At 45.2% G+C, this 27621-nt stretch overlaps 2 protein-coding genes and 1 pseudogene across 8 annotated transcripts in view; 2 read left to right on the plus strand and 1 right to left on the minus strand.

Annotated features, from left to right (window-relative positions):
* LOC105544961 overlaps nt 1-4340 on the plus strand; it is a 5837-nt pseudogene extending 1497 nt beyond the window's left edge.
* ASB8 (ankyrin repeat and SOCS box containing 8) lies at nt 2169-9264 on the plus strand. Of its 4 annotated transcripts, none has more exons than XM_011987648.1 (5): nt 2248-2306; nt 2505-2640; nt 4307-4468; nt 6837-6941; nt 8147-9264. In XM_011987648.1, exons 3-5 carry the CDS (start codon nt 4340-4342, stop codon nt 8777-8779), a joined length of 867 nt encoding a protein of 288 aa, XP_011843038.1. In that variant the 5' UTR covers nt 2248-2306; nt 2505-2640; nt 4307-4339; the 3' UTR covers nt 8780-9264. The 4 variants fall into 4 exon arrangements, with proteins under 4 accessions (XP_011843036.1, XP_011843037.1, XP_011843038.1 ...); XM_011987649.1 differs by having other exon boundaries at nt 2301-2355; XM_011987646.1 differs by lacking the exon at nt 2505-2640 and having other exon boundaries at nt 2169-2306.
* Nucleotides 9265-11941: 2677 nt separating this feature from the next.
* Nucleotides 11942-27621, minus strand: part of PFKM (phosphofructokinase, muscle) — a 51827-nt gene continuing 36147 nt past the window's right edge. For all 4 annotated transcript variants that reach the window (XM_011987655.1, XM_011987654.1, XM_011987656.1 and 1 more), the window contains 21 exons: nt 27225-27298; nt 26279-26356; nt 24661-24850; nt 24238-24403; nt 23438-23482; nt 22884-22992; nt 22675-22770; nt 22330-22422; nt 20181-20306; nt 18659-18723; nt 18100-18163; nt 17149-17298; nt 16619-16689; nt 16173-16260; nt 15934-16086; nt 15068-15232; nt 14195-14256; nt 13857-13968; nt 12911-13010; nt 12724-12829; nt 11942-12479 (listed from right to left, as the gene is read on the minus strand). In XM_011987655.1, the coding sequence (XP_011843045.1) occupies nt 12335-12479; nt 12724-12829; nt 12911-13010; nt 13857-13968; nt 14195-14256; nt 15068-15232; nt 15934-16086; nt 16173-16260; nt 16619-16689; nt 17149-17298; nt 18100-18163; nt 18659-18723; nt 20181-20306; nt 22330-22422; nt 22675-22770; nt 22884-22992; nt 23438-23482; nt 24238-24403; nt 24661-24850; nt 26279-26356; nt 27225-27298 (2258 nt within the window). In that variant the 3' untranslated portion in view covers nt 11942-12334. The remainder of the gene's footprint in view (nt 12480-12723; nt 12830-12910; nt 13011-13856; nt 13969-14194; nt 14257-15067; nt 15233-15933; nt 16087-16172; nt 16261-16618; nt 16690-17148; nt 17299-18099; nt 18164-18658; nt 18724-20180; nt 20307-22329; nt 22423-22674; nt 22771-22883; nt 22993-23437; nt 23483-24237; nt 24404-24660; nt 24851-26278; nt 26357-27224; nt 27299-27621) is intronic.

The raw sequence follows: 27621 nt of genomic DNA on the forward strand, positions 1-27621 counted from the left end.
TATATATATATGCAACCTACAGAATGACCTTTGTACCATTGTACCATGAGAACGCTTCTATTGTGGATTGCCATGTTACTCTTGGGTTCAGTCAAAACAGACTCTTGGAACTGTAAGACAACAACTCAAAGTCTCCCAAGTAGCTGTGGTGAGACCAGAGGACCAAGTCAAAATGAAGTCAGTAAAGAGTGGAGGAAGCTCATGGAAGGACACAGCATAGGGAGGCACAGCCAGTACATCTCCCATTATGAATGGGCCCTCCCAGCAGCTTTGTTGGCTCTCCAGTGTTTCGGACCCTTGCTCATACAGGCTGTGGAACTGAATTTCACAGAAAAGAATAATTTTCATAGTGCTTTGGCTTCTCTCTTCTTGAGTTATTTGCTCTTCTGAGTTCTTGGTGGCTGATGATAGATTAGGCTCTCTGCCATTCAGAGTTGATCTTTATACCTGAAAGCGTAAGTTTTGTCTTCTTTGTTAATGAATATCACTGTCAGCTTTGCTCCACTGCACTATCAGCAGATGCTGATTTGACTAATAAAGATGAGATCTACTGTTTGGGGGGAAAAAGTTAGTTTGATTTCTCTAGGGGTCTTTCATGTGATTTTTAGCTTAGCGATGTGCTAGGTTTTCAAAGACACGCCAAATGGAAATAAGAGGATATTGATCATGAGTGTGACATAGAGTACTTTTCTGCATATACTGAGTTGCACGCCATGTAAAATAAAAGTGTATTCAGTGTTTCAATAAATAAGTAGAATAACCTGTATTGAGAGCCTATTTTATCATTCCCTGGGAGACTCCACTCATTCTTACATTTGTAAGATGCTGATGGTTTCCCAGAATTTACATACTTCAGCATTTCCCAACCAAGAAATTTGATTGGTGGTCAATCAAATCAGGTGGTCCAGCATGGTGACTCACGCCTGTAATCCCAGCACTTTGGGAGGCCGAGGAGGGTGGATCACCTGAGGTCAGGAGTTTGAGACCAGCCTGCCCAACATTGTGAAACCTCATCTCAACTAAAAATACAAAAAAAAAAAAAAAATTAGCTGGGTGTGGTGGCAGGTGCCTATAGTCTCAGTTACTTCGGCAGGAGAATCACTTGAACCCAGAAGGCTGAGGTTGCAGCCAACTGAGATCATGCCATTGCACTCCAGCCTGGGTGACAAGAGTGAAACTACGTCTCAAAAATTAAAACAAACAAACAAAAAAAACACTGCCAACATTTGCAACTTGGAAGAATTCACTTTTTTAGAAAATCTGTATTTCAGCTTCTTTTGAAAAAAATGGACAATCTCACCATGGTGCAGTGGCAGGAAGTGGAGGGCATATTCCTACCTGGCAAAATTCCTTTGAGTCTGGAGCTCAAAGGAGGCTCACTCCTCAGACCAGGTCATGAACTTTCAGTTCACCATCCTCTCAATGATGTACATGAACTGTCTGGGCCTGCTTTAAATCTCTAATTGGTTAGATTTGGTTGCTTAGAACAAGCTTTGGGGAGTAAGTGTGGGGCACTCTGGTTAAACAGGCTGCTGGGCAGACCACAACTCTTGCAGTCTGCCTGAATGGGCTGCTTCACTCCTTCCATGCACCACCACCATGTGCTGCTGACTTTAAAATGTTTATACTTTGCACAGAAAGTCTGTCACTCAGAGGTGTCATCATGTCTTTGCACTGGAAGGTTCATTCACCCTAATAAGAGTTATAAATAAAGGTCATTTATTCCTCTACATTCAGAATACTATACCTCTTGGGTGGTTGAGTTTGTCTTTGATATGGTTTACTTGAAGGAGAGTGGACAATGTACAGGAGGGTTCTAAGGAGTATAGATTCGTTCCACCATTATGAATAATGCTGGAAGTATTTTTATTTGTCACAGACACTTCTTATTAGGAGTTTAGTCTCCTAAGTAACTGAACCATTGTGGATGGACCCCCTGCTGGCCTGGTCCACGCAGGTGCAACCATATAGAATCGGCCCAACGCCCAGGGTTCCTGAGCTTTTTTCCCCCCACTGCAGGACCAAGACCCGAACCCTGCCGCTGTGGCCGAGAACGCCGCATTGAGCCTGCGCACAAAGCCTCTGTGAAAAGGAGAAAGTAACCCCCTAACTAGGCCTAGTGAGGACGGAAGGTGCTGCACAAGTCTGCGCAGGCGCGCCCCAGTGACGAACACTCATCAGTACGCAGGCGCCCAGCTTAGTTGGTCTTTTTGTCCTGTAAACAGAGGGGCCTGCCCCCGACAGCTTCTGCTTCCGGGTCACGCCTTGACAGCGGCTTTCAACACCCACCTCAGCCCGGCAATTGGGTGAGTGCGGTCCTTGGTGCGGGTCTACAGCCAGGTGTCCTAACCCAGGGTACCACGCCCAATAACGTTTCCTCTGCTCCCCAGTGGAAGTGCTCTAGCTCTCGAGGCTGAGACTTAGTTCCGGGCCTTAGGGGGCAGATCCGGGAGGGGTTGGTCCGCGTCTGAGGCTCCCCAGCGCAAACTGCGTGATTCTTTCAGTACCAGACCTGCCGGGATTGCTGCGATCTGCTGGGAGCCGGTGCGGAAAGTGACACCGCACGTCCTTGCATTTCGTACCCTTGCCCCCCGCCCCCTAGCCTCAGCTAGACAGCTGCCGCGACCCCTCCCGCAGCAGGTGCGGTGGGATTAGGGGCGGTGCGGGCTCCGCCAAGGTTCTCCTGGGGCGGGAGGGGACGGGGCCGAGGCCTCCTCGCATCAGAGCTGTTGTGTCTTCTTTTCCATTTTGCGGTTTTTTTGTTTTGTTTTGTTTTTGTTTTTTTCCAGCTTCGCAGTAAATGCCCTTTGGTGTTTTCTCTGGATCCCGTAGCAAAAGAAAACAAGGGAGACAGGGCTTTCAGCTCTAGCAGAGGAAAGGGCCTTCCAAGGGAATCAAACCGTACACGGGCTGCTGTCTGGTGAGATCGAATTTAGATTTCCTTGACCCTTCCTCACAGTGAATGCTGTCAATCTGCCCTGAAGTTTCATTCCTTTACCAGGAGCTTCCAGGCAGTAGCAGACCGCTGACCATACTCTCAGGAGTTCTTAGCCCGGAGTCCAAGAGCGCCTGGAAAATGAGTGCAGAGTTTAGTTTCATCAGATTATTATGGCCCAGAAATGGTTAACAAAACCACTTTTTAAATTTATTTTAATTTTTGAATTTTTTTGTAGAGACGGTTGGGTTTTGGGGTCGTCTCGCCATGTTGACCAGGCTGGTCTTGAACTTCTGGGTTCAAGAGCTCCTCCTGCCTTGGCCTCCCAAAGTACTGGGATTACAGGCAGCAGAACTACTTTGGTCCAAGCCTCCTGCTTTAGATGCTCTGTCTTCTGCTGCTGTTCTTGGAATGACCAACTTAAAGGCACCTCTGTATTTTTTTTCCTTGAAACAAAAAAGTTATAAGATACAGACACTTGTCTCAGAGCAGTTTTGTGGCTACTGGAGAGATTAAAACCTCAGGTGATCCACCCACCTCAGCCTTCCAAAGTGCTGGGATTACAGGTGTGAGCCACCACGCTCTGCCTTTAACTCATTTTAAAATCTTCAAATTTTCCTAAAACTGAAAGTATATTTTATTATTGTGAACTTTAATTTTTTCTTAGTTTTATATAGATGATTCTAGGGTAGTTATACTTGTGCTTTCCTTTCTTATTTTAGACTATTACCTCAAATATTTCTTTTATCTCTTCTGAAGACATTTGAAAATATTTCAGATGCCTTTTCATTATTTAGATATATTTGCTCCATAGCCTTCTTCCTATCTTTTCACAGATGACAATCACTTCTATACTGTTTAGTCGTAACCAACCAATGTTTGTTAAATACCTACCTTTTGTGAGATTCGGTGGCTGGCCTTACATGGATGAAAGAATAGAAGACAAACTCCTTGCCTTCCAGTTGATTACAGTATAGTTGGAGAAACAATATGTACATAACTATATTGCAAGGCCCAGTGTTATAAATAACTTAATGGTGGTGCTGATCATAAAAACCACAAAATTCAAAGAAGGAAAATAATGTTTTGTGACCTCCTCAGCCTTTTAAAAATCCTATTCCTTGCCTAGTCTTGTTTGTAAACCACACAGAGCTCCATGGGGGTCTTAGTACCTCTTGGGGAAATCTTGTGTCCAAGTTTATCGAACTCCCTAGGCAACTATTATCCAATTCCTTATGATTATGAAAATAGTATTAATCATTCCTTGAAATCTGCTTTTAGTATTGGGAAGGGAAGGCCTCAGAGAACACCTAACCCTAAAGACAGGTGTGCTCAGTAATACTGTATATGCCGAAAACTTCTTTGTTTCAGGCAGTTTGGAGCATGTGAACACCCTGAGCCTTGATGAGTTCCAGTATGTGGTATATTATGCAGAGCATTCAGAGCAAATACTCTCTCTCAGAGCGCTTAATCCGAACAATTGCTGCCATCCGTTCCTTCCCACATGATAATGTAGAGGACCTCATCAGAGGGGTGAGTGTGCTGGTATTGACAGGAGAGTCCTTGCGATGTGAAGTGGGAAAGCTCTGTAAATCCTCATGGATCACAGATTTGCAGCTTTGTCTCAACCCAAGATCACAGGGAGTTTTTATATTTTGCTAACTGCATTAACTTGATCATTAAAATGTATTTCCCCTATGTTTGCTTCGCTTCCCTTCTCCCTTTCACTTTGTGTATCTGACATTTTTCTTCATGGAATATGTTCTCAATAACCCTAGTCTCATGTTCTTTGTAAAATATCTAAGTATGATGCATATGTAATCCATTGAGCTCAAAGTCTTCTATACATGTTTTATTAAGAGAGGTGAGCAAAGCAGAGGTGGTTTTTATTTTTATTTTTTGAGACAGGGCTTCACTTTTGTCACCCAGGCTGGAGTGCAGTGGTGCAAACATGGCTTACTGCAGCCTTGACCTCCTGGGCTTAAGCGATCCTCCCACCTCAGCTCCCTCAAGTAGCTGAGACTATAGGCACATGCCACCCATGTCCAGCTAATTTTTTTTTTTTAATTTTTTGTAGAGACGGGGTTTCACCATGTTGCCCGGGCTGGTCTTGAATTCCCAAGCTCAAGCGATCCACCTGCCTTGGGTTCCCAAAGTGCTGGGATTAGAGGTGTGAGCCACAGTGCCTGGCTACAGGGGTGGTTTTTTTTTTTTTTTTTTGGAGACGGAGTCTCGCTCTGTCGCCCAGGCTGGAGTGCAGTGGCCGGATCTCAGCTCACTGCAAGCTCCGCCTCCCGGGTTTACGCCCTTCTCCTGCCTCAGCCTCCCGAGTAGCTGGGACTACAGGCGCCCGCCACCTCGCCCGGCTAGTTTTTTTTGTATTTTTTAGTAGAGACGGGGTTTCACTGTGTTAGCCAGGATGGTCTCGATCTCCTGACCTCGTGATCCTCCCGTCTCGGCCTCCCAAAGTGCTGGGATTACAGGCTTGAGCCACCGCGCCTGGCTAGGGGTGGTTTTTAAATCCTGTGAGCTTTTCTTCATACCTGGGTTATAATAATTACATGGAGAGATTTGTACTTACATTCTATGTTAAAAGCAGCTACCACTTCTAGCTCTGTAGAGGATATCAACCTCTAAAATGCATGGTAATTATAGTTTAAGAAAACACCTTAACCATCTGATGTTTAATCACCGCTCTTCAATAATTGTTATATGACTGGTATCCTAGAAGGTCTTTACTATCCTCTTCTATTTATTTTTCTTGTTGAAGAGAAGTTACAGAGTAAATTTTTGATCACCAGAAAATGCATCCAGATGGTTACTTCTGTATATTCTAAGACTTCAGGCTCCTCATTTACAGCCTGGATCTCTGTAGCTGCTTCAGAGTTATTGGGCACAACTGGAGAAGGAAAAGTCATGCAGTGTTAGCTTATTCTCTGCAAAAGTGGTGTCAGAAGACTCCGCGGTGGAAACCTTGTCACATTCTAATTCTAGCTCTGCTGCTGAGTCATTCAGTGACTTTGGTCTGACTGGTATCTCCACCTCCTTTGATTTTTTTTTTTTTTTTTTTTTTTTGAGACGGAGTTTCCCTTGTCTCCCAGGCTGGAGTGCGGTGGCTCAATCTCGGCTCATGGCAACCTCTGCCTCCCAGGTTCAAGCAATTCTCCTGCCTCAGCCTCCCGAGTAGCTGGGATTACAGGCGCCTGCCGCCGCACCTGACTAGTTTTTGTATTTTCAGCAGAGACAGGGTTTCACCATGTTGGCCAGGATGGTCTCAAACTCCTGACCTCAGGTGATCTGACCGCCTCAGCCTCCCGAAGTGCTGGGATTACAGGGGTGAGCCACCGTGCCCAACCTGTCCTTTGATTTTGAATAGAAGCACCAGCAAAGGCTAGGTGGTAAAGAATGCTGATACTAAGAGGCTACTTTGAAGATGTTTATAAATAAGGAAAAATAGTGTTAATATGATGCCACTATTAGTGATGGTCATTTGCTGAATGGCCAAAAATGCATGCCAGTTCTGGCCTCAGTCTGACAGACTCACTTTCCTACTTTTTCAGAGCATAGTGGCCATAGAAAGTGGATTGCTGGTCCAGCTTTCCTGCCTGATGATAAGATTTCCAGTGCTTTGACACATAAGATTATGTCTTCAATAATGTCCAGATGACCATCTGGCAGGCTCCCTTGTGGAGGAACTTAGTAACTTGATCTAAGGAATTAACAGTTGTTTTCCTTCTTCTTCAGTGTACTCCTTTAGTTTGGACATTGGCATATTAATTAATAGAAAAGGAAACAAGGAACTAGCAGTGTACCTATCGGTCCCCTGGACTCAGTTCTGAATTCTGTCCTGCTGGGCAAGCCAGAGCTGAGCACACTGACTGAAGTTGTCTTCTGCCCACAGGGAGCAGATGTAAACTGCACTCATGGTACACTGAAGCCCTTGCACTGTGCCTGTATGGTGTCAGATGCTGACTGTGTGGAGTTACTTCTGGAAAAAGGAGCCGAGGTAATGTTTTTAACACATTCACATTAATGATTCACTAAAACTTGAGCTTCATGCTTTCTTAGAATTTGTCCCCATCACTCCTCCATCTCTTCCCTCCTCCAGTCTGAAATTCTAACTCAAGGTAATGTTGGCACAGCCAATATTAAGGAAAATGTAATGGTAAATATATAAAATGATCTAAGGATTTCATTCCTTTGCCTTTCTGTCCCCACCCTGCTTGCCCCATTTTATAGTGCTGATACTCTGCTTTTCTTTCTTCTCCTTAACTTAAGCTGTCACTGGCCATCACTTCAGGAAGCTTACCTTGTAGGTGCTGTTTATATTGCCATTTAATCTTCTCATTGCTTATTGTCTATCCAGGAAATATAAACGCAGAGATCCCTCAACTCTAATTAAATCTAAAGTATCCTTAAAAGTACTTAAAGTACTTAAGAAGTGGTACTTAAGATAGGTTTTAGCCAAAAGAAGGTTGAACTTACTTAAATGTTTCAGGGTTTTTTTTTTTTTTTTTTTTTTTTTTTCATTGATGAGGGAATATGCTATTTGGAAATGTGAAGAAAAAAACTGCAAGTGATACTGACTGTCAGCAAGCCAGCTGCTTTTCCAGCACTGGGAGATTTGTGTTCTTCCTATCACATACTTTCATTTGGGTTCTCTTGTGAACCCACAGCATATTTTTGGAAAGGTCTGACTTACATTCTAACATTTTGAACTTCTCTGTATGGTTAAAGAACATAGCAAAAGCTGTGTTTTTCAGTTTGATTGCTACATTAGCCACAGGGTACAGAAAGGGTCAGGATAAGTAAAATAATCCAAAACTCTGTGTAGTCAAGCAACTTTCCAGTAAATATCTTTCTGAGCAGTTACAGGGACTTAGACTTCCTCTATTCCTGCCTCACCCTTTACTCTGTGGTAGAGTTTCTAACGAGTAAATGAACATTGCAGCAAAAACCGAAATAATGCAGACCAGCTAGTCAATGCACATAATAGTGTTGACTGTTTGAGGACAGTTCTTTTCCATTTTGCTCCTAAGCTCCTGTCATATCTTCATCTTTATCACCAGCACTCCCTGGGAGTTGCTTGTTGACCCTCTTGTTCAGAGCACTGCATAGCAAAGGTAGTGGGTAACCATGTAAGCTTCTTTGCTGTTGTCCTGTCTTCCTCTCAGTAGTCTGTCTACTGTAATAGTTCCTCCCTTTTTACAGGTGAATGCCCTGGATGGGTATAACCGAACAGCCCTCCACTATGCAGCAGAGAAAGATGAGGCTTGTGTGGAGGTCCTATTGGAGTATGGTGCAAACCCAAATGCTCTGGATGGCAACAGAGATACCCCACTTCACTGGGCAGCCTTTAAGAACAATGCTGAGTGTGTGCGGGCTCTCCTAGAGAGTGGGGCCTCTGTCAATGCCCTGGATTATAACAATGATACACCGCTCAGCTGGGCTGCCATGAAAGGAAATCTTGAGAGTGTCAGTATTCTTCTGGATTATGGTGCAGAGGTCAGAGTCATCAACCTAATAGGCCAGACACCCATCTCCCGCCTGGTGGCTCTGCTAGTCAGGGGACTAGGAACAGAGAAAGAGGACTCTTGCTTTGAGCTCCTCCACAGAGCTGTTGGACACTTTGAATTGAGGAAAAATGGCACGATGCCACGAGAGGTGGCCAGAGACCCGCAGCTATGTGAAAAACTGACTGTTCTGTGCTCAGCTCCAGGAACTCTAAAAACACTTGCTCGCTATGCCGTACGCCGTAGCCTGGGACTCCAGTATCTCCCTGATGCAGTGAAGGGCCTTCCACTGCCAGCTTCTTTGAAGGAATACCTGTTACTTTTAGAATAGCCCGGAGAAGATGTTTGCACCATCATGCAGGCAACTATGGGTGAGGTTGTGCCTGCAGTACTCTTTGTCACAGAAAACAGAAAAACAGTTGTTCCTGTTGTGTGGTTTATAGATTTTGAAGCAACATGTCACAACAGTAACCTCCATAGCACCTCCCCTTCCCAAACCAAACAACCAAACAAAAAAAATCCCTCACTTTTGTTTTCTGTTTATTGCTTACTTGGCTTTTTATATTGCACTTTGCAGAAGAAGTCTCCCTCAATCCTCCCCCTTAGGGAAGGAGTCACCAGTGCAACTAAATTTCTCTGGGAAGATGGAAAGTACTTAAAGAATGTGTGTGTGGTTTTCCTTTGGGGACATGGTTAATGGTCCAGAAGAATCCCTTCTAGAAAGCATTTTAGGCCAGGCATGGTGGCTCACACCTGTAATCCCAGCACTTTGGGAGGCTGAGGCAGGCGGATCACCTGAGGTCAGCAGTTCGAGACATAGTGGCATGAGCCTGTAATCCCAGCTACTCGGGAGGCTGAGGCAGAAGAATTGCTTGAACCTGGGAGGCAGAGGTTACAGTGAGCCGAGATCATGCCATTGCACTCCAGCCTGGACAACAAGAGCAAAACTCCGTCTCAAAAAAAAAAAAAAGATTTTAATTGATCTGTGAAAAAATTTAAGAAAATCACAATTTCAGCTAACAGCAATTGCGTCCCAAAGATGAGGATACTATAACCTCAAATGATGCAGATCCAGAACTGGGCTGGATGACATCCCTAGTGTGCCATGTCCTGGGGCATTCAGAAGGGACTGGACTTCTTTCCCCTCATCAAAGGGAACAGCAGTCTTTGCCTCTTTCTCTTGGTTGTGCCCAAGGGCTACACAGTAGTTCTGAAATAATAAGAGCTCTGCAATAACAGTAATAGCTCTGAAATAACAGTCCTAAGAACTCCTAAAGCCCTGAGAACTTCTCATGTAATGCAGCTTTTTCTCTTCCTGAGAGCCAGTGTGTTCTAATGAGCTTCGCAGGCAGTTCCTACACCTACAGTGTGTGTGCCAGCAGGGAGGACTTATGGGCTGGGCTGCCTTTTCCCATAGGTCTTCATTCCCAATGGAAAGCTCACTCTGCTTAGTTTGGAATTATTTTTCTTTCAGTTGTTCTGGAACCTTTGCTTTTTATTGATTTATACAATACAATTGGCGGGAGGGTGGACTTGGGATGGGAGTGGGAAAAGCATGTAAGAGCTTCTTTTGTGATGGTCCATCTACCCAAAAGAGATCTGCTTTAGTGAACAATACTCTTTCATTTCATGTTTCTAAACTAGATCAAGTTGTTATTGATTTTAGATGACTTGTATGCAAATTTGAAAAACTTTTTTTTAAAGCTGATTGGGAACTACAAACAATGAATGGAATCTACTGACACAGCTAATTGGAAAACAGATGTCTTTTGTCCTATTGATGCTGGTGTTTAAAAAACACCGTTAAAAAAAAAAAAAGGAATAAATAGTTCTAAAAGCAAGTTGGGCAATTTCTACTTTTCCTACTTTTCTCCAACCCCCCTTAGAAAAAGTTCTTCTTTTACTGCCTGGCTGTTCAATGTAACTTTTCATCCCAACCTTTCTCCCATTAGCAACAGTGATTCTGGGCATTGCTGGAGTGAACAGGAGGGCTTGGGCAGAGTATCTGAAGAGCTTCCCCTTCCTTTATACCTTCTCCTACCCCAAATTTGGAATTACTACTTTTATGTTCTCAACTCCAGCTGCACATAAAATTACTAAGAAGGCTTTTTAAAAACACTGGTGCCAAGACTTCACCTCATACCAATTCTTTGGAATTTTCTGTCTCTGGGGGCTTGAGTGCTTCAGATGTAGCCAGGAATGAGATCCCACTGCGTTAGTCAGTGGTTCTCAAGTCTAGTTGTTAATTAGAACCACCTAGGAAAAATTTAAAAAATACTAAGGCCCAGGCTCCACCCCCACAGATTAATTTAATTGGTCCAAAGCAGACCTAGTAGGGCTGGCCGCAGTGGCTTATGCCTGTAATCCTCACACTTTAGGAGGCCGAGATGGGAGGATCATTTGAGACCAGGAGCTGAAGTCCCCATCTCTACAGAAAAATAAATAGACCTGGGCATGAGTATGTTCAAAGGCCTCAGGTGATTCTAATATTCTGGTAGATTTATAAACTGCTTTAGATGCTATTTCATTTCTCATTATAGATAGTTAATATTCTGGAAAGAGAGTTTTGTCCATGTGGGAAAAAATGTCACCTGTTTCTCAGTTACTTCATAATCACTCGTGGTTGGTGGCTAATAACTTCTGCTTTACTTCCACTTAAGAGTTCAAACACAATTTCACTTATCTTTTTAGCTCTGGGGAAATAGCATGCACCTTCACAGGTTTTTGTTTTTTTGTTTTTAAGTGGTCTTCACTATGCCTTTTTTTTTCCCAGATTGTATCATCATCCTAATTTTTTTAGTCTTTACAGAGTGACATTTTCCCTCTGATTAGCTTCCCCTGAGCCATCTTTCCCTCTTCATTTTCTCGAGGAAACAGCTCTAAGATTAAAGATAGGAAAGAGAACCTATAAATCAATGGCAATTAGCATTTAAAATGTTCTGAATGAATGCCTGCACTTTCCCTTTCACTTCATTTTCATAGGCCTTATGGCTCTGGGGATTTGATATGGCATGGTAAGGAAGCAGAGGAATGGGGAATGAGGATGAGGTTTGAAGTCAGAACTGAGTTTTGAGTTCTACTTGAATAATATTGAAGGAGACATTATGTAATCAATCATCTTGAGCTCCAGTGTCGTCCTTTCTGAAGTCAGGCTGTCGCTGTTGCCCTCCAAAAGCTACTTTGAGGATTCAGTGATGAAATGCCTACCACAGTGCTTGATATTTATTGTTAATTTCTCTTCCCACTGAAGAACTGTGCTGCCTTAATCCCTGACTCCAGCAACAAACATTCTCAGTCACTATTTAGAACTGTTTTTAGAGTTTGGCAGTGATAATTTTTCAGACAGCCAGCAAGTAGTGTACTAGAGATAATCCCTTCCTCCACCCCCTGTGATACCCTTAACATCTTTACTGCTTCATCAGGCAAGTGTCTGATACATGGGGCTGACAGTATTACATTCCACTTGGGAAGATGATAACAGGAGAAGCGAAAGCACAGTGACCAGTTGGCATTTATTAGTGTAGTTACAATTTGTCACTGTAGTAATAGTAGTAGAGGAACCAAGACTCTTTGTTATCACAAAGAAATAAATAAAGCTTATTTTTAGGAAAATTCTAACTGAGCAAGTGATATCTAGCAGTAGCACTAGAGGTGCCCAGCCTTGTGTGACAGATAAAGCTGGGGCAGAAGTCATGTTAAATTCTACCTAAAAGGAGCTCCCACGCACTGCCCCCTCCAGCTCCTGGCCAGGACTGATCATGGCTGCAAGGTACAGAATAAAAGGAAACCTAATGAAAAAAACAGCTAAAACACTGAGAAGATGCGGACTTATCAGGGGGTGAGCTGACCATGATCAGATAATCTGTTCCCCTCACTCCAGAGAGGTTTAAACAGCCCCTTCCCCAGACCGCTTCCGGGTGATGTGCTCCAGGTGGGCATGGTCTGAAGTGTCCAAGTCAATCTCATACTTGGCTAGGATTTTGAGGATGGGCCTCAGTTTCAGCCACCACTGTTCCTTGGGGATTCGATGCCTACAGAGGAATGAGGTAGATGATGATATAATCTTTTAGTACCCTAATCAACTTCTACCAAAGGTTTATAGAAAGTAGTTGGACAGAAGAGGTTAGATTTAGGACATGTGCATCACATCTGAAATGGGTAAGAATACAGGTGTTACTCCTTAAAAAAAAAGGATTAAAGACAGTGAACAGGTTGAGGACAGTAGAGCTTGAAACTACCAGGGAGAGAACCACTCCAGAAAGCAGAGGTACTCACTCAAAATCTGTCTGGCCCTGCAGCTCAGTCACTGGTTGGAAGAGCAGAGCCCTCTTACGCATCCCCAGAACACAGCCCGAGTCTGGAGTATTGGCGAAGATCCGCCCTGCAATAAGGGATGGTCAATCAGCTTCTATACTGGGGAACCAGCCTCTACAGAGGGCACTCGGTCTCTCACCCCACCTACCATTACGGTAACTCTCTTTGATTTTCCCAGACATCCAGTTCATAGCCTTGGCACCCATCTTAGTGGCAAAATTCCTATCAAATGGGGTTGGGCTCCCACCCTGGAGAAAGAAACATAAAAATTACAGAGGGAAGGACTCTAATAAACTGGCAGAGATATCGAGACACACAGAGAAAAAGGAAAGATGGGCCCCAGGTTTACGGCCCAAAACAGGAATCCAGAAATCAAACTATGAAAGGGTGTCCTGAGGCAGTGCCAGGATCCAAGGCCAGGCTGGCCCAGCACATTTGGCCATGCATCAGATATAAGAATAACTAAAGAAGATGATTGGCCCCACAATCCCCTCTTTTAGCTCCACAGCTGCCAGATCCTGTTTTAGTCTTATTGGCCAAAGGGTCAGCTGCCTGCCCCTCTTCAGCCCAGCAGCTTTTGTTAGTCACTGTCAATGATGACATAAAAGTGTTTTTTGTGGCCCAATCTGGCTGCCCTTGGTAGCACCTCAGAATAATACAAAATATCATACAGATTTCCTTTGAATTAAGAGGAAGCAGGTGGGAAAGTGGGAATGTTTGGAGACATTTTTGTTACAATCGGGAGTGAGAGGGAGGTGCTACTGGCATCTAGTGGGTAGACACCAGGGATGCTGTGCAACTGTCCTACAGTGCATAGAACAGCTACCCAAAACAAATCATCATCTAGCCCCAAAAGGCAAAGCTGCCAAGGTTGAAAACCCTCCCCTAAATGAAAAGGATAGACCATATAATCTCTAAAGTCATTTCCAGGATAAAGATGTTTTGATTCTATGACTGTAAGAGACTGCAGGCCCATGCTCTATGATGGCACTAACAGGCTCCTCCAGAAGACTGGAAAAGGCCAGTGGAAGCCTCAGTGGCTGTTGGCAGGTACGGCTGTCTGATGAAGGGCATGACTAGGGTGTCTTCCCTACCTGCTGCATGTGACCAAGCACATTCTTCCTGCTGTCGAAGATGCCCTTCCCCTCCTCAGAGTACAGGTTGAAAATGAAGTCAGTGGTATAGTTCTCATTGCACTTTTCATTCCTGCCAGGTGGAGACCAAAAGCCTGTGACTCTGTGGTTGGCTTTCCATCCCCCCTTTCTGCCTTTTTCTTTCCTTTCAATTTTTGTCTCCTCCCAGGATTCAAGGGATAGGCTGGCCCCCTCCCTTTATATCTACAGATTCCTCAGGGTGTCCCAACCCTGGCCATTCTATGAGTTTGAGCCAAAGCTTATTTTTCTTCTCCACTTAGGAACCATGGATGAGGTACCTTAACACCAAGCCCCTTTTCACAGTTGTTTTCATCTTTTGCACCAGGTGTTCAACATTTGCCTGAAAATGAAAGAGTAAATCCTAAGCCTAATCGGGAGTGGATAAGGTTGGGTATAAATCTCTCTTCTTCCACACCACACCTCTCCAGGAAGGAAGAGAGACATGGAAGAGAGTTGTTTACAATCCTGGGCCTCAACTGGGCCTAATTCCTTTAAGAACCTCATTGTGGACTAAAATTTAAACAATGACTCCAAATGAGACAGAACTGGAAGAGGGAGCACTACAGATAGCTGCAGTAACTGTCAGTGTTCAGCCCCTCACCCTCTCCAGTCTCCCTTTCCAAGCCTTTCTGGTTCCCCTTGCCTCAGAGGGCTGACTTGTGGTCCCAGTGTCAGTTTTGACACTTTATGTCTCTGTTTTGAGACAGCATCTCTCTCAAAAGCAGAACGGGAGTAAGGGAAATCTGAAGGGGAGACATGATATAGTAAAAAGATCACTGACTTTCTCAATCAGTTAAACCATCTGCTCACTTAGGAGTTTAGAAAAGTTTTTTAGCCTCTCTAAACCTTTCTCCGTTATATGGAGATAGTATCTTCTTTGCATGTCTATTGTGAAGATAAAATGCAAAAATGCCCACAAAGGGCTTAGCACCAGGCCACCTGATTCAAAATGAGCATTCCAACAATAGTAGCTGCGGTCATGCCTGTGAAGTGACACCAGAGAATGCCTGCATAGTGCTCTTTCTGGTCTTCACAGGATTCCACAGACCAATCAGCTCTGTCCTCAACTTGAGCTCTCATAGTTTAGATCACTGTGGAAACAGTCTGGAGACAGGGGAGAGCTACCTAGCAGGCTCTGGGTGGCCAGCTACCTGCAGGTCTCGAATGGTGAAGGGCTCCTCAAAAATGTAGGCAGCATCGGCCCCAGCTGCCAGTCCAGCCATGGTGGCCAGGTAGCCACAGTAGCCACCCATAGTCTCAATGATAAACACCCGACGCTTGGTGCCAGCTGCTGACTGCTTGATGCGGTCACAGGTCTGCAAGGACAATGTGTTATAGTTAGAAAGACATGATCAGGGGCCTGATTCTTGTCACTCTTTAATCTTTGCCACTAATTAAACTCTGGAACTATATTCTCTATAGGCTGGCAGGGCCCCTAGAGCAAGTTCTTGCATTTAGGGTAACAGGCATATTTGCCAACCACACTGCAGAACGTCTCTCCTGGGAAGGAAGCTGTACCTATCCTTTCTACTGCTCAGAAAATTAGACTGCACGATCTCAGAAAGAAAACACAGAACATTTGGTATTCAGGGTATTGGTGCATTTCCAGGTGAGGAAACTGAACACTTTGTCACCCAGGCTGGAGTAAAGTGGCACGATCTCTGCTCACTGCAACCTCCGCCTCCCAGGTTCAAGCAATTTTCCTGCCTCAGCCTCCCAAGTAGCTGGGATTACAGGTGCCTACCACCACACCCAGCTAATTTTTGTATTTTTAGTAGAGATGGGGTTTCACCATGTTGGCCAGGCTGCTCTTGAACTCCTGACCCCAAGTGATCTGCCTGCCTCAGCCTCCCAAAGTGCTGGCATTACAAGTGTGAGCCACCACACCCAGCCAAAGAATCGTTTTCAAACATTCCCATTTGTTTGGTACAAAGAGAAGCTCACTTTTCAGGACCACACTCAGTTGAAGGATTACAATCCTGGCCAAAAGGGATGGGAAGTGGTGGTGGGCTCTCACCGTGCAGATAGTATTGAGTGCTGTGTCAGCCCCAACGCTGAAGTCTGAGCCAGGGACGTTGTTGGAGACTGTAGCAGGAATGACCACAAATGGGATGCAGAGCTCATCAAACTGCTTCCTGCCCTCCATCAGTTCCAAGCCACCTGTGTAAGCCTAAGAAGAAGAGAGCACAAGGGCAGGATTGGGGAGAGGGAGAGGAAGTGGGAGGGAGAGAGGGAGACACGGTGGCGGGCACTCACCTCAAAGCCCCCAATGATGACAAGGCCCTGAATGTTAAACTTAGTTATATTGGCACTGATCTGTTCAAAGCTCTTCTTGGGTAGAGTCCTAGTTGACCAGTGATGGGGGGGACAGGAATGGGAATTTGTGGAAGAGACAGGAAAATTGAGGGAGAGAAAAGCTAGAGTTAGAGGCACTTTATTTTTAATTTCTTGACCTGTGCCCCACTCCCTAGCCCACCCTCCAGTCCTATCCAAGGATACACACTGGAGTTCTAAATTGCCAGAGCTGCTGAAAGATGTTGAGATGGCCATGTCTGCCCTCATGGCAGCAACTGTGAAGTTGGGGGTGGAGGACCCAGACAACAGGGTGGTTGAAGCAGACCCTGGCATAATGAATTGACACCCAAATCCAAGGGCAACTTGAAGAGGTCACTGGGAGGAGGTGCCTCTGCAGTACTACTTACCTTTTAGTCCCAAGTTTAGAGCCACCTTGGCCAGTCCAGCCCCCAACATAGCTCCAGCCAGCTTCCTCTATCTGTGGGGAAAAGCCACAGAGCTCTGCTCAAAGCTAAAGCACTAGGAGGCCTGTGTGGGACTGGTGCCACTGCTTGAGTTCTAACCCCACCCCTGGATCCCCCTTGGTTGGAAGAGGTACACCAGGTATTAGCTTTTCCCCATGCACTGAACTTCTTCTACCCTTACTGCTCATTCACCAATATTAAGCATCTACCTATGCCAGGCACTGTGCTGAGCTTTGGGATAGAGAATTAAATAGGACATGTTGTTTGCAATGGTGCATTCCAGTAATTCCTGCCTGTTCCTACTGCCCTAACATTAAATATCTACTTCTGCCTGGACCCTGAGAGAGGAGAGAGAGGTAGTGAGGAACAGAGGAAGCCAAGAGAATGGACAGGTCATTCTTGCTACACTTATCTTCCCTATGACTGCTCCTGGGTCCTAGAATATGTGCCCTTCTTCCTTTTAGTCTCCATACCTGCCCCTTGGCCAGGCCCTCGAAACCATCATGGACAACGAGCACTCGGTTGCCCTGGATAAGTCCAATCCTCACAGTGGAGCGAACAGCAGCATTCATGCCTGCAGCCGGAGCCCCCACATTCATCACAGCCACTGTGTGCGAACCACTCTATACAGGAGGAAGCAGGGGAAAAAGGAGGACAGAAACCCAGTGTGGGAACAGGGAGGAGGTCAGTAAAGGAGGCAGAGCTCTGAACCCTAGTCATCCAGGGATCAGGACATCTGCCTGAGACAACACACACCCCTCTCCCAAGGAATGCCAGCACAACTTGCTACCACATACTATGGAAGCAAAATTCTTGATCACAGATCAATAAACAAAGCTGCTGTCCCCCATCTCAGATATCAACATTATACAATGAGAGACCTTCCAGAGCAGCACTTCCCAAAGTGTGATCCTTGGATCACCTGCATCAGAATCCACTGGGGGAGCCTGTTAAACCTGCACATTCCTGGCCTCTACCCAGATATGAATCTCCTCTGAGAGAGGGGCCCAGGAGTTTGCAAGTTTAATAAGCAACCCAAACAATTCTGATAATATACTCAATAATGACAACCACGACTCCAATGGAAGAGGTGGCTCAGATACACTTAGATGTGATTATTCCTAGATATTCCCAGAGAAAAAGTACATAAGCCCTCTTTCCCATTCTTTGCATGCTATCTTGCCAGTCCTGAAGTGGGCATGGGTCTTGTGTTAGAGATATCCAGGGTACACTAAAAAGGGGGCTGGTATCTGGGGTGGTTAAGAGAAAATCATAATAATAGGGCCAGGGACCCAGCACTGAAGATCAGAGTGAGGCAGAGAAGTTGGCAAGGTTTACGTTGTATGGACTGTGGTAGCACTTTATGAAGAGAGACTGAGGGAGTGAGAAGCAAAAGGGGAGAGGGCAAGTCAACTTGCCAGTACCTTAGATACCGGGGGTCTGACATGCGCTAGAAGCTTGTATACCTCCCAGTTGTTCATGAAGCTCCTGTAGGAAGTACAAATAGAGAGAGGTGTCTTCAGGCCATTCCCCACAGCCAGCAGCCATGGGGATCCTGGTCTGAAGTTTTGCTCCCAGAGGGAAGTTCCATAGGGCAAACCTCTGAGGACAGAACTGGGGCAGAGCAGGGACAGGGCAGGGGCTGCAAAGGGGCCACTAGTTCATCCAACACTCGCTCAGTACTCTTCTCCAGGCACTGTGCTCGGCACAAGAGACTGTCCCTTGCTTAAAGGAACTTATCATCTAGCTGGGGCTCACATATAGAAATAACAGATTATAAAAGGTTGATGCCAGGGACCGCATCCCTGAGATGAACTGATCCTTCCAGACACCTGACAACTAACATTCTTGGGCAAGAACTTGCTGCAGAGAGAATCAGAAAAGGAAGCAGCAGGAGCTTATGTTCTGGGCCTGGAGTCATGGAGATCTTTGACTTCAGGCATCTGATTTCTGTAGCTAGTGAGCTTCCCGTCATTTCCTCACCGGCCTCTCAACTTCAGGGCTTCATCAAATTTCTTCTCTTCCATGGCCTTGGTCACATCTTTGGTCTGAGGGGGGAGCAGTGACAGTTTCAACTCCAGGGTCACAATTCTGCACAGCTGGATTTCCATCCCACAGTCAAACTCTGCCCATCTCTGGGATTGTGACTAGATCCTGCCCATTCTATACCCCACCTTTCCTATGCCCCCAAACTTTCACAGAAGTATTTTTGTTTTTTCCTGAGTTTTCTGAGTAATGAGCAGCAAAAGAAAAGAACTGATTCTATGCTCTGTTTATTTTATTTTACTTTTTATTTTTTTGAGACGGAGTCTTGCTCTGTCGCCCAGGCTGGAGTGCAGTGGCGCGATCTTGGCTCACTGCAACCCCCTGCCTCCTGGGTTCAAGCGATTCTCCTGCCTCAGCCTCCCGAGAGGCTGGGATTATAGGAGTGTGCCACCACACCCAGCTAATTTTTTTTGGTATTTTTCACCATGTTAGCCAGGATGGTCTCGATCTCCTGACCTTGTGATCTGCCTGCCTTGACCTCCCAAAGTGCTGGGATTACAGGTGTGAGCCACTGTGCTCAGAACTATGCTCTGTTTATTAGAAGTATGGGTAGAGTGGAAGAATGCTCACAGATAAATAGTATCTTCCATTCCACACCCAGGTCCCCAGCCTTAAAGCAGCCTCTAAAGTCATGAGTAAATGAAGATCCTACAGGTAACCAAGTTAGGAAGAAGGACTGATCCCTGCTGTGTGCTTCTCAACTACTGATTTCAGCTCTGTGGGCCAGTGCCTTCGCTTTGGAGCTTTCACAGATATATTTCCAAGCAAGGCTGCAGGTCACTGGGACTCCTGGGTCTCAGAGAGGAGGAGGCCAGAAGAAGGGGAGCATGTAGACCAGCCCTCAGAACCAGGCCAGATACCCTAGCTCTCGCTCCCAGCCTCCCAGCCACCATGTTCACTCCGTGGTATCAAAGGAGTGATTCCTTCATAATAAAGGCCACCATTTCCTGAGCACTCAACATTTGCTAGGTACTGCATCACATGCTAATATAGCTTATCTCCAATCCTTACAATAACCCTCAACGTGAGCATTAGTAACCTCATGTTGGTTCAGAGAAACGTGTTCAAGATAGAAATCAGAGACAAAAACTACCCAGCTATAATTTAATAATATTCTCCTGCTCTTAATAAAGTTAGGAGGAATATTGCATTCTTCTTCCAATAAAGACATGATAAAAATGTTTGAGGTTGTATATTATGAGATACTGGGTTTCATTACTAAGGAGGATGTAGAATCTCCCACCTTCCTTAGGAACATTTTACTGATGGGAACACTGAAGCTTAGTTAAGAGCTCCTATGCAAAACCCACTGTGTTCTTTCCCCGTATGTCTCTTACTATACCATCTTGCCTTTCCACCTGCTCCTACACCAGTGGCCTTAGATGTTGGTCTCATGCCCCATGGACTCCAAGGCAGGGGCTTGAGACTGTTAAGAAAGGGGTTTAGGATCAGTACTTACCACCTGGACACATTCCATGAGGGGCAGGCGCACAGCCTGGTTACCAGAGAGGCTCACTACACAGGCTGGGGTATCTGGGGTCCCCTCCAAAAGTGCCATCACTGCTTCCACACCCATTCTGCTGCCCTGCAGGAGTCCAGAGAACAAAGACAGTCTGGCTCAGGCTGCCTCATCTTGGCTCAGCCTAGAGAGTCAGGATACTTGAGGCCTTTTCCAAATCACAAGATTGAGTCTCACAATTAAGAACTGCAGCAAAGAACTTACTGGGCTTTACCTCCCCAAACAGATTTCATCTAAAGCTTGATGACTCTGTATTCTTGCCATCAGAACCTCAAGGATTCTACTTAGTTCTAGAGAAACATGCCCACTACAGTAACCAACAGGATTACTGGGGCTTAATAATGTTCCCTTGTTATTGACAAAACAAGGTAGGAGATTGCTTTGCTCTTCCAATGAAAATAGGATAAGAGGGTTTAAACTGAGTGTCTAAGGTTGGGATTACATGCCCGTAATTCCAGCATTTTGGGAGGCCGAGGCAGGCAGATCACCTGAGGTCAGGAATTCAAGACCAGCCTGGCCAACATGGTGGAACCCCGTCTCTATTAAAAATACAAAAAGTTAGCCAGGTATGGTGGCGTGTGCCTGTAATCCCAGCTACTCAGGAGGCTGAGCTAGGAGAATCCCTTGAACCCGGGAGGTGGAGATTGCACTGAGCCAAGATTGTGCCGCTGCACTGTAGTCTGGGTGATAGAGCAAGACTCCATCTCTAAACAAAAAAAAAAAAGACTGGTCCCGGTGGCTCATGCCTGTAATCCCAACGTTTTGGGAGGCTGAGGCAGGCAGATCACAAGGTCAGGAGTTCAAGACCTCCTGGCCAACATGGTGAAACCCCATCTCTACTAAAAATTTAAAAAATTAGCCAGGTGTGGTGGCAGGCACCTGCAATCCCAGCTACTTGGGAGGCTGAGGCAGGAGAATCCCTTGAACCCAGGAGGTGGAGGTTGCAGTGAGCTGAGACCATACCACTGCACTCCAGCCTGGGGAACAGAGCAAGACTCCATTTCCAAAAAAAAAAAAAAAGAAAACAAATACCACTATATACCTATCAGAATGGTTAAAATTTAAAAAAATTTAAAACTAAAAAAGTGACAACCCCCAAATGCTGATAAGGATGCAAACAAAACAGGTTGTTCATAAATTGCTGACGGAAATTAAAATGGTACAGCTATTCTAGAAACAGTTGGGCAGTATCTTTGAAAAAAAAAATTTTTTTAAGAAACAAAAAAACTACCATACAACCCAATTGAACTCCTGGGCAATTACTCTGCAGAAATGAAAATTTAAGTTCACACAAAAAGCTGTACACAAATGTTCATAGTTGCTTTATCCCTAATAGCCAAAAATTGAAAACAACTCAAATGTCTGAATGATTAAACAAACTGTAATACGTCCACTCCATGGAGTACTGCTCTGCAGAAAACTGCAAACTATAGAAACAAACAACACCTTTGATAAATATCTAGAGAACTATGCTGAGTGGAAAAAAAAAATCCTAAAGGGTTGCATATTATGCAATTCCATTTATATAATATACATGAGATTAAAAATTACAGACAAAGAGACAGATTAGTGGTTGCCAGAGGTTAAGAATGAGGAGGGATGGGTGGGGGTAAAGTACATGTGGCTGTAAAAGGACAACATGAGACATCCTGTGGTAATAGAAATGTTCTGTAGCTTGACAATATCAATGTCAATATACTGGTGATGATATTGTACTACAGTTTTGCAAGATGTTCCCATTGAAGGAAACTGGGCAAAGGGTATGTGGGACTATCTCTGTATTATTCTGTACAATTGAATGTGAATCTACCATTATTTCAAAATTCTTATTAAAAATATATGAAACAAAACAAAACAAAAAGATATTGCTCCTCACCATTAGGAAGGCAAAGTCTCTCATCATTTTTGTAACAGAAGAGGACCCTCAAGTGTATGGGAATGGGTCAGTGGCCAATGCAGCCCAAAGGCTGGTGGAGAGGCAACAGGACCAGTAGTGTAAGGCCCTATCTGGTAAAGTGCAGCCCTGAGGAGGAAGGACTACAAGGTTGAGGGTTTTAAGGCATGAAGGCCACAGAGCCCAGTGACTTACCAGAATTCTGTCAAAGGCCGATGGCGTCCCACCCCTCTGCACATGCCCCAAGACAGTAACCCGGGTGTCATATCCCAGACGCTTTACCACCAGCTGAAGGGACCAAGAGAGGGACAGAGAGAGGGTTACGCAGAGTCAAAGGAAGAAAACAAGCAGAGACTTGGGTGAACCGTGGACAGCTCAGCCTCTTGTCTTGTAATGGTTCTTTGTGGGAGGCAACCAGGGACAGGGACCCAGGGAGTGATGTGCAGAAGGACCAAGGGGAGAAGCAGTGTCAGGAGACTCAGAAGCCAGAAGGGAATGGGCTATGGAGTCTAAGGCCTATCTGGTTTCATTCATACGAACATTCTTGATGTCTTCTGAGGTGATTGGTTTTCCATTCCTGTCAATTGCACCCTCAGCCACAATGATGATGTTGAGACGAGAACCACGAGTCCTTGTCTGGTTGAGAACAAAGGGTAAAATGATCAATGGAATGAAGCTGATGGGTAGGAAACAGATCATCAGTGGAACAGGGTGAGGGATTTCTTAAGGGCAAAATAAAGTGTCAGTACCTCGCTGAGTCGGCGACAAAGGTGCTCCTCCCAGTCGTCATCTGGTGGACATTCAGGAATAAAAACCCAGTCGGCCCCACAGGACAGAGAGGTGACAAGGGCCAGGTATCTGAGATGAGAGCCAGAAGCATCCTGCTAGAAGTTGTATTCTACAAATAGCCTCATCCATACCCAACAAGTTCTCGTAGTTCTCATAGTTGATAAAAGGTCTAGAGAGCCTCCATTTTATTCTTGGGGCAAGTGTAAGAGCACCAGGGCCCCTCAATGAGATTCTGTCTCTAATGGACACCTTCCACTTATGTTCACCTGCCACAGTGGCTTCCAGCCTCAGAGCACTGCCCACTCTTTATACCAAGCATGTGCCTGAGCATGTACACACGTGCATGTGTAGGGATGTAATGGAGGGGGATGGAGGCAGGAAAGGGACCCACACCACAAGGAGCATGTGCACCTCCAGATCTGCTGCTACTGAGAGACCTCACTGGACTACCTGGGGAAAAGGAAAGGGCTATTGCTAGGTCCACAGAATAAATGGGTCAGAATGAGGATCTTACCCACAGTGGCGGCCCATCACTTCTAACACAAATGTCCTCTGGTGGCTGCAAGAGATACACATAGGACACAGTCCAAGAGACCGTATGGCCAAGATCAAGCCACCACCCACATCTAGGCCAGTTACCCTCTCTGGGAGATACATGTATGCTGCCAGGCCTTCTAGCAGACTTCCTGAGACCAGGAAGACCTAGGGGAAATACTTTAGCCACAAGGTATCCTTCCCAGGCCTGAGAAAACACAGCAGTAAAAGGTATCTATACAGAGGTTCTGTTCCAGAGAGGAACCGGGTCAGGGAAGGAAAGGAGAGAAAAGGATAAGAAGTGAAGGGAGGACTGGACTAACTGGAATCCTCTAGGATTACCCTGGGGTAAGCGATTGATTACCCTTCTATCCTCCCATCCTACATTGCCTCCCTCCAGGTCCTCTTATCTCTGAGCCATGGTGGTCATAGCAGCACTTATACTTTCTATGATATGGTTGGAAAGTGTAGCTCATGTCTGGGCTCCCTAGATTTGCCCAGTCTGAAGAATAACCATTTAGCCCAAAGATATGAAAGACCTCAGAGCTGCATATTTGGACAGTGGGCCAGACAGTGGCAAAAGGCAAATCATATATCATTAAGGGAGCAGTGCAATTTCAGTGCTCTAGATAATTTTTAGTTAAAAATAGTGTTCTAGCCCCAGAAAACTGGTCATTATAGTCACCATAGCTCAAACACTTCAGTCTTCAGCAGCCTCTAGCCCTTTAGCCTGTCCTAGCTGCCATCTTCTTACACTGCCTACCTCCCAAGTCCCCTTACCTCTGGGCAGTGGTAGTGATGGCATCTACAATTTCTATGATCCGGTGCAGGGCAGAGTCAGTGCCAATGGTCATATCGGTGCCACAGAAGTCATTGTCAATTGACCCAACAAGGCCCACAATGTTCAGGTAGCTGGACTTCGTAGCCTCCTCATCTGTGATCTTACCTGACAATGAGAAGCAAACCAGGAGCCACTGGGTGAGGTACCTGGCATGCCTAAAGAGGAGATATCTAGAGAGAGAAGAAACTCTAGCCAAAAGGAATTGTAGACAATACCAGAAAAAGGGGGCAAAGACTGCCTATTTGTGTCTGGGTAACATTTTTCTCCAATGGGAGGTAAAAGGGGGGCAGGGGTGATGTGTGTGTGTACACGCGTGCACATACCGACACAAATAAGCAATACTGTTGTGAAAAATCTCTTACCTGCTTTCTGGAGGTCACCCAACAAGTCACTCCACTCAGAACGGAAGGTGTCAGCCCCAGTGAGGCTGCCATCACCCCCAATGACACAGAGATTGGTGATCCCACGCTTCACCAGGTTGTAGGCAGCTCGGAGTCGTCCTTCTCGTTCCCGAAAGTCCTTGCACCGGGCACTTCCAATCACCGTGCCTCCCTTTGGAACAGGTAGAAGTCAGCTCTCCAGAGACAGGGCTCAACATGCTGAGATATCCCCTATTCCAACGCTGTGATGGCCTAACATAACTGTGTGAGTCCCTAGAAAGTTCCTTGACATCCTTAAGAGTGATCTGTGCTTTCCAAAGTAAAGAGAAATGATGCTGGCTGAGGCATCATAGGGTCATTCTCATATTTTGCTATACATCTTAGAAGACTGCTAAGAACCCATTTCATTGAAGGCTTTGTCATCTATGACTATCCTAAAGAGAAAAAGTGAATACACACATATCTGTTGGCTTCTCAAATAATCTCTAGCTTTCACATCTTAGAAGCAGTGACTTCAGTCTTTAGAAATTCTCCCTAATGGCCTGACATTAAATTATTATTAGGAGTTCATCCCAATGTGTTTTGTAGTATTTTTCCTCTCTCTACACTGAGATTTCTAACTGTACGCAGGTACTGCCAATCCTTTCCCCTCAGCTCCTTGCAATCCATGGTGCCAGTAGCAGAAGCTGCAACATCCAGGTATTCACAGGAAAAATAGCTCTGGGTAAAGAAAGCCTTACAGATACCCCAAGAGAGGTATCTGTAAGTCCCTGGGAAATTAAGGCTTTCTATCCCTGATTAGGTTTTCATATCTTATGCCCTCCTGTGCAGCCATGACTTTGGGATACTGGTGGAGAATTCTGGTTCATTCTCAGACCACTTTATGGCAGGCACCATTACCTAGCACCTAGGTAGAGCCTTCACTAGATACTGCATATTAAATTTTTGCCCATGGATTTTTAGGGAACTGAGCTGAAAAAAGGGGGATACAAATGTAATTTACAAATTTTCAGTAAACCAGCAAATGATTGTATTTCTCTCACTCGCTGTGGGCTAGCCCACAGTGGATACACATGAGAAGCCTAACACAACATGGAGCAAGTAGCATAAAGGACTGTGGAAATCCTCAGGATACTCTTAGGACTTTTTTGAGACTCCAAAAGTCTGTCTCAGTTCCTTCGTCCTTTAAGTGGTCTGGTTTCAGGTCACCTCATGTCCCTCACATGAGGACTGGCAAATTTCAGCTCCACTTCTGGCTCTGGCTCCAGTCCTCTGGTAAGGTTATTTTCAGGGCCAGACCTTCCCCGTGACCCTAGAGTAAGACCTGCTTATGTGTCAGTCCCCATAGTCTTGTTTATGACCTTTCCATAAAGAGCAAAGCATCCTGTGATCACTCCTCCACCCTCTCCCTGCCCCAGGAAACCAGGGTGATATTTTCAAATGCTAAGAGTAAAGGGCAAATAGGGTCCCTCTCTTGTCACTGAATTCCTTCCCATGAAACCACATGACAGGGAATTTGGGAGACCACGAGCCCAAACCAGAGTGGGATGAAACAAGGACAGAGCAAATATGGGACAGGGAGTTCTCTGGAACAACATACCAGCTGAAGCATCATCGAAACGCTCTCCCAGGTGGCTTCCTTGATGTTATCTCCACCATCCACCAGGCCTTGATAACCCTGTGGGACATATTATAACTGTTAAGCCCTTGATAGGCTTCTCCCTAAATTCCCAGGATTAAGACAGGATCCCTGGGAAGAGGTTCTCTGAGAGTCAAGCCACCTCCTCCCACTAGTGAGTCCTGGATGCTGGTGAGACTATATTTAACACAGTCCAAAGAAGGAGACGTCAACTTTTGCAATACTCTCTTCTAGTTTCTCCCATTCTTTAAATATCGGGATGTGGATATCCTTCCGAATAATCTTAATTCTTATTTTTGGCTCACCCTATCTCCTCCAACCTGCTTCACAGGGGACCAATGATAACAGATGGTCTTGATAACCATGGAGAAAAGGAGAAGGGGAAGTTGGTGGGAGGGAAGGAAAGAAATGTGACTTGCTCTAAGAGACTATACAATCTGATAGAAGAAAGCGGGTGGACCTTATAAAAAGAAGAGTGGTAAAGCATGAGAGAGTACTGGGAGAAGGGTGCAAAAGAAGAGTGAGAACCTCAGGAAGTTATGCAAACTACAGAAATACAGCAAGGCTCTTCCCTCCTGGGGCTCTTCCCCTGGATATACTAAATTTGCTGTAAATACTACCCATTTCCATTTCTTTCTCTGTTTTGAGGGAGATGAAAGAAGAACTGAGAGTTACTTTTTCCTTTAAATTGAACAGGCAACATGAAGACCCAGTTTGTAGATGCCCGGGTCCCACCATCCCTATTTAGTCAAAAGTAGGAAAGAGTGACTCATGAAGATAGGGAGCCAAGGAAAATCAAACATAGTAACTAACTGGGAGGTAAGGACACAGAATGTGGGAAGGGGATAGAAGGCAGATTTAGAAGAGGGCAGAGAAAGAATGATGAAGAACAAAGTACAGAACTAACCTCATGGACAAAGAAGACACGGGCACCGGTGAAAATACCAACTCGAACCACAGCCCTGACAGCAGCATTCATACCTGAAAGGAGGGACAAAAGAAGTCATGGAGCGGTTGCTCCTAAGAAAAGGTGCCCTGGAATCCACATATATTACATTTGGCTAAAAAAAATGAATCAGTACTTTATTTAGTCTTTTCTCTGAATCTAGAATAATCCTCTCTTCAAAGTCTTCTGACCTCCCCATTCCCAATTACTGCAGTCAATGTTACCGGAGCTTCAGATAATCTGCATTCATTGCTCCTCAAGCCCCCCAAATATCCTGCCTTTCCCAAGACCTTTCCTTGATAGGACCATCTGGGAAATAATAACAACTAGAATAAAGCATTTTCCTGAATGTGTATTG

This window comes from Mandrillus leucophaeus, unplaced genomic scaffold (assembly GCF_000951045.1).
Source record: "Mandrillus leucophaeus isolate KB7577 unplaced genomic scaffold, Mleu.le_1.0 Scaffold313, whole genome shotgun sequence".
Classification (NCBI taxonomy): Eukaryota; Metazoa; Chordata; class Mammalia; order Primates; family Cercopithecidae; genus Mandrillus; species Mandrillus leucophaeus.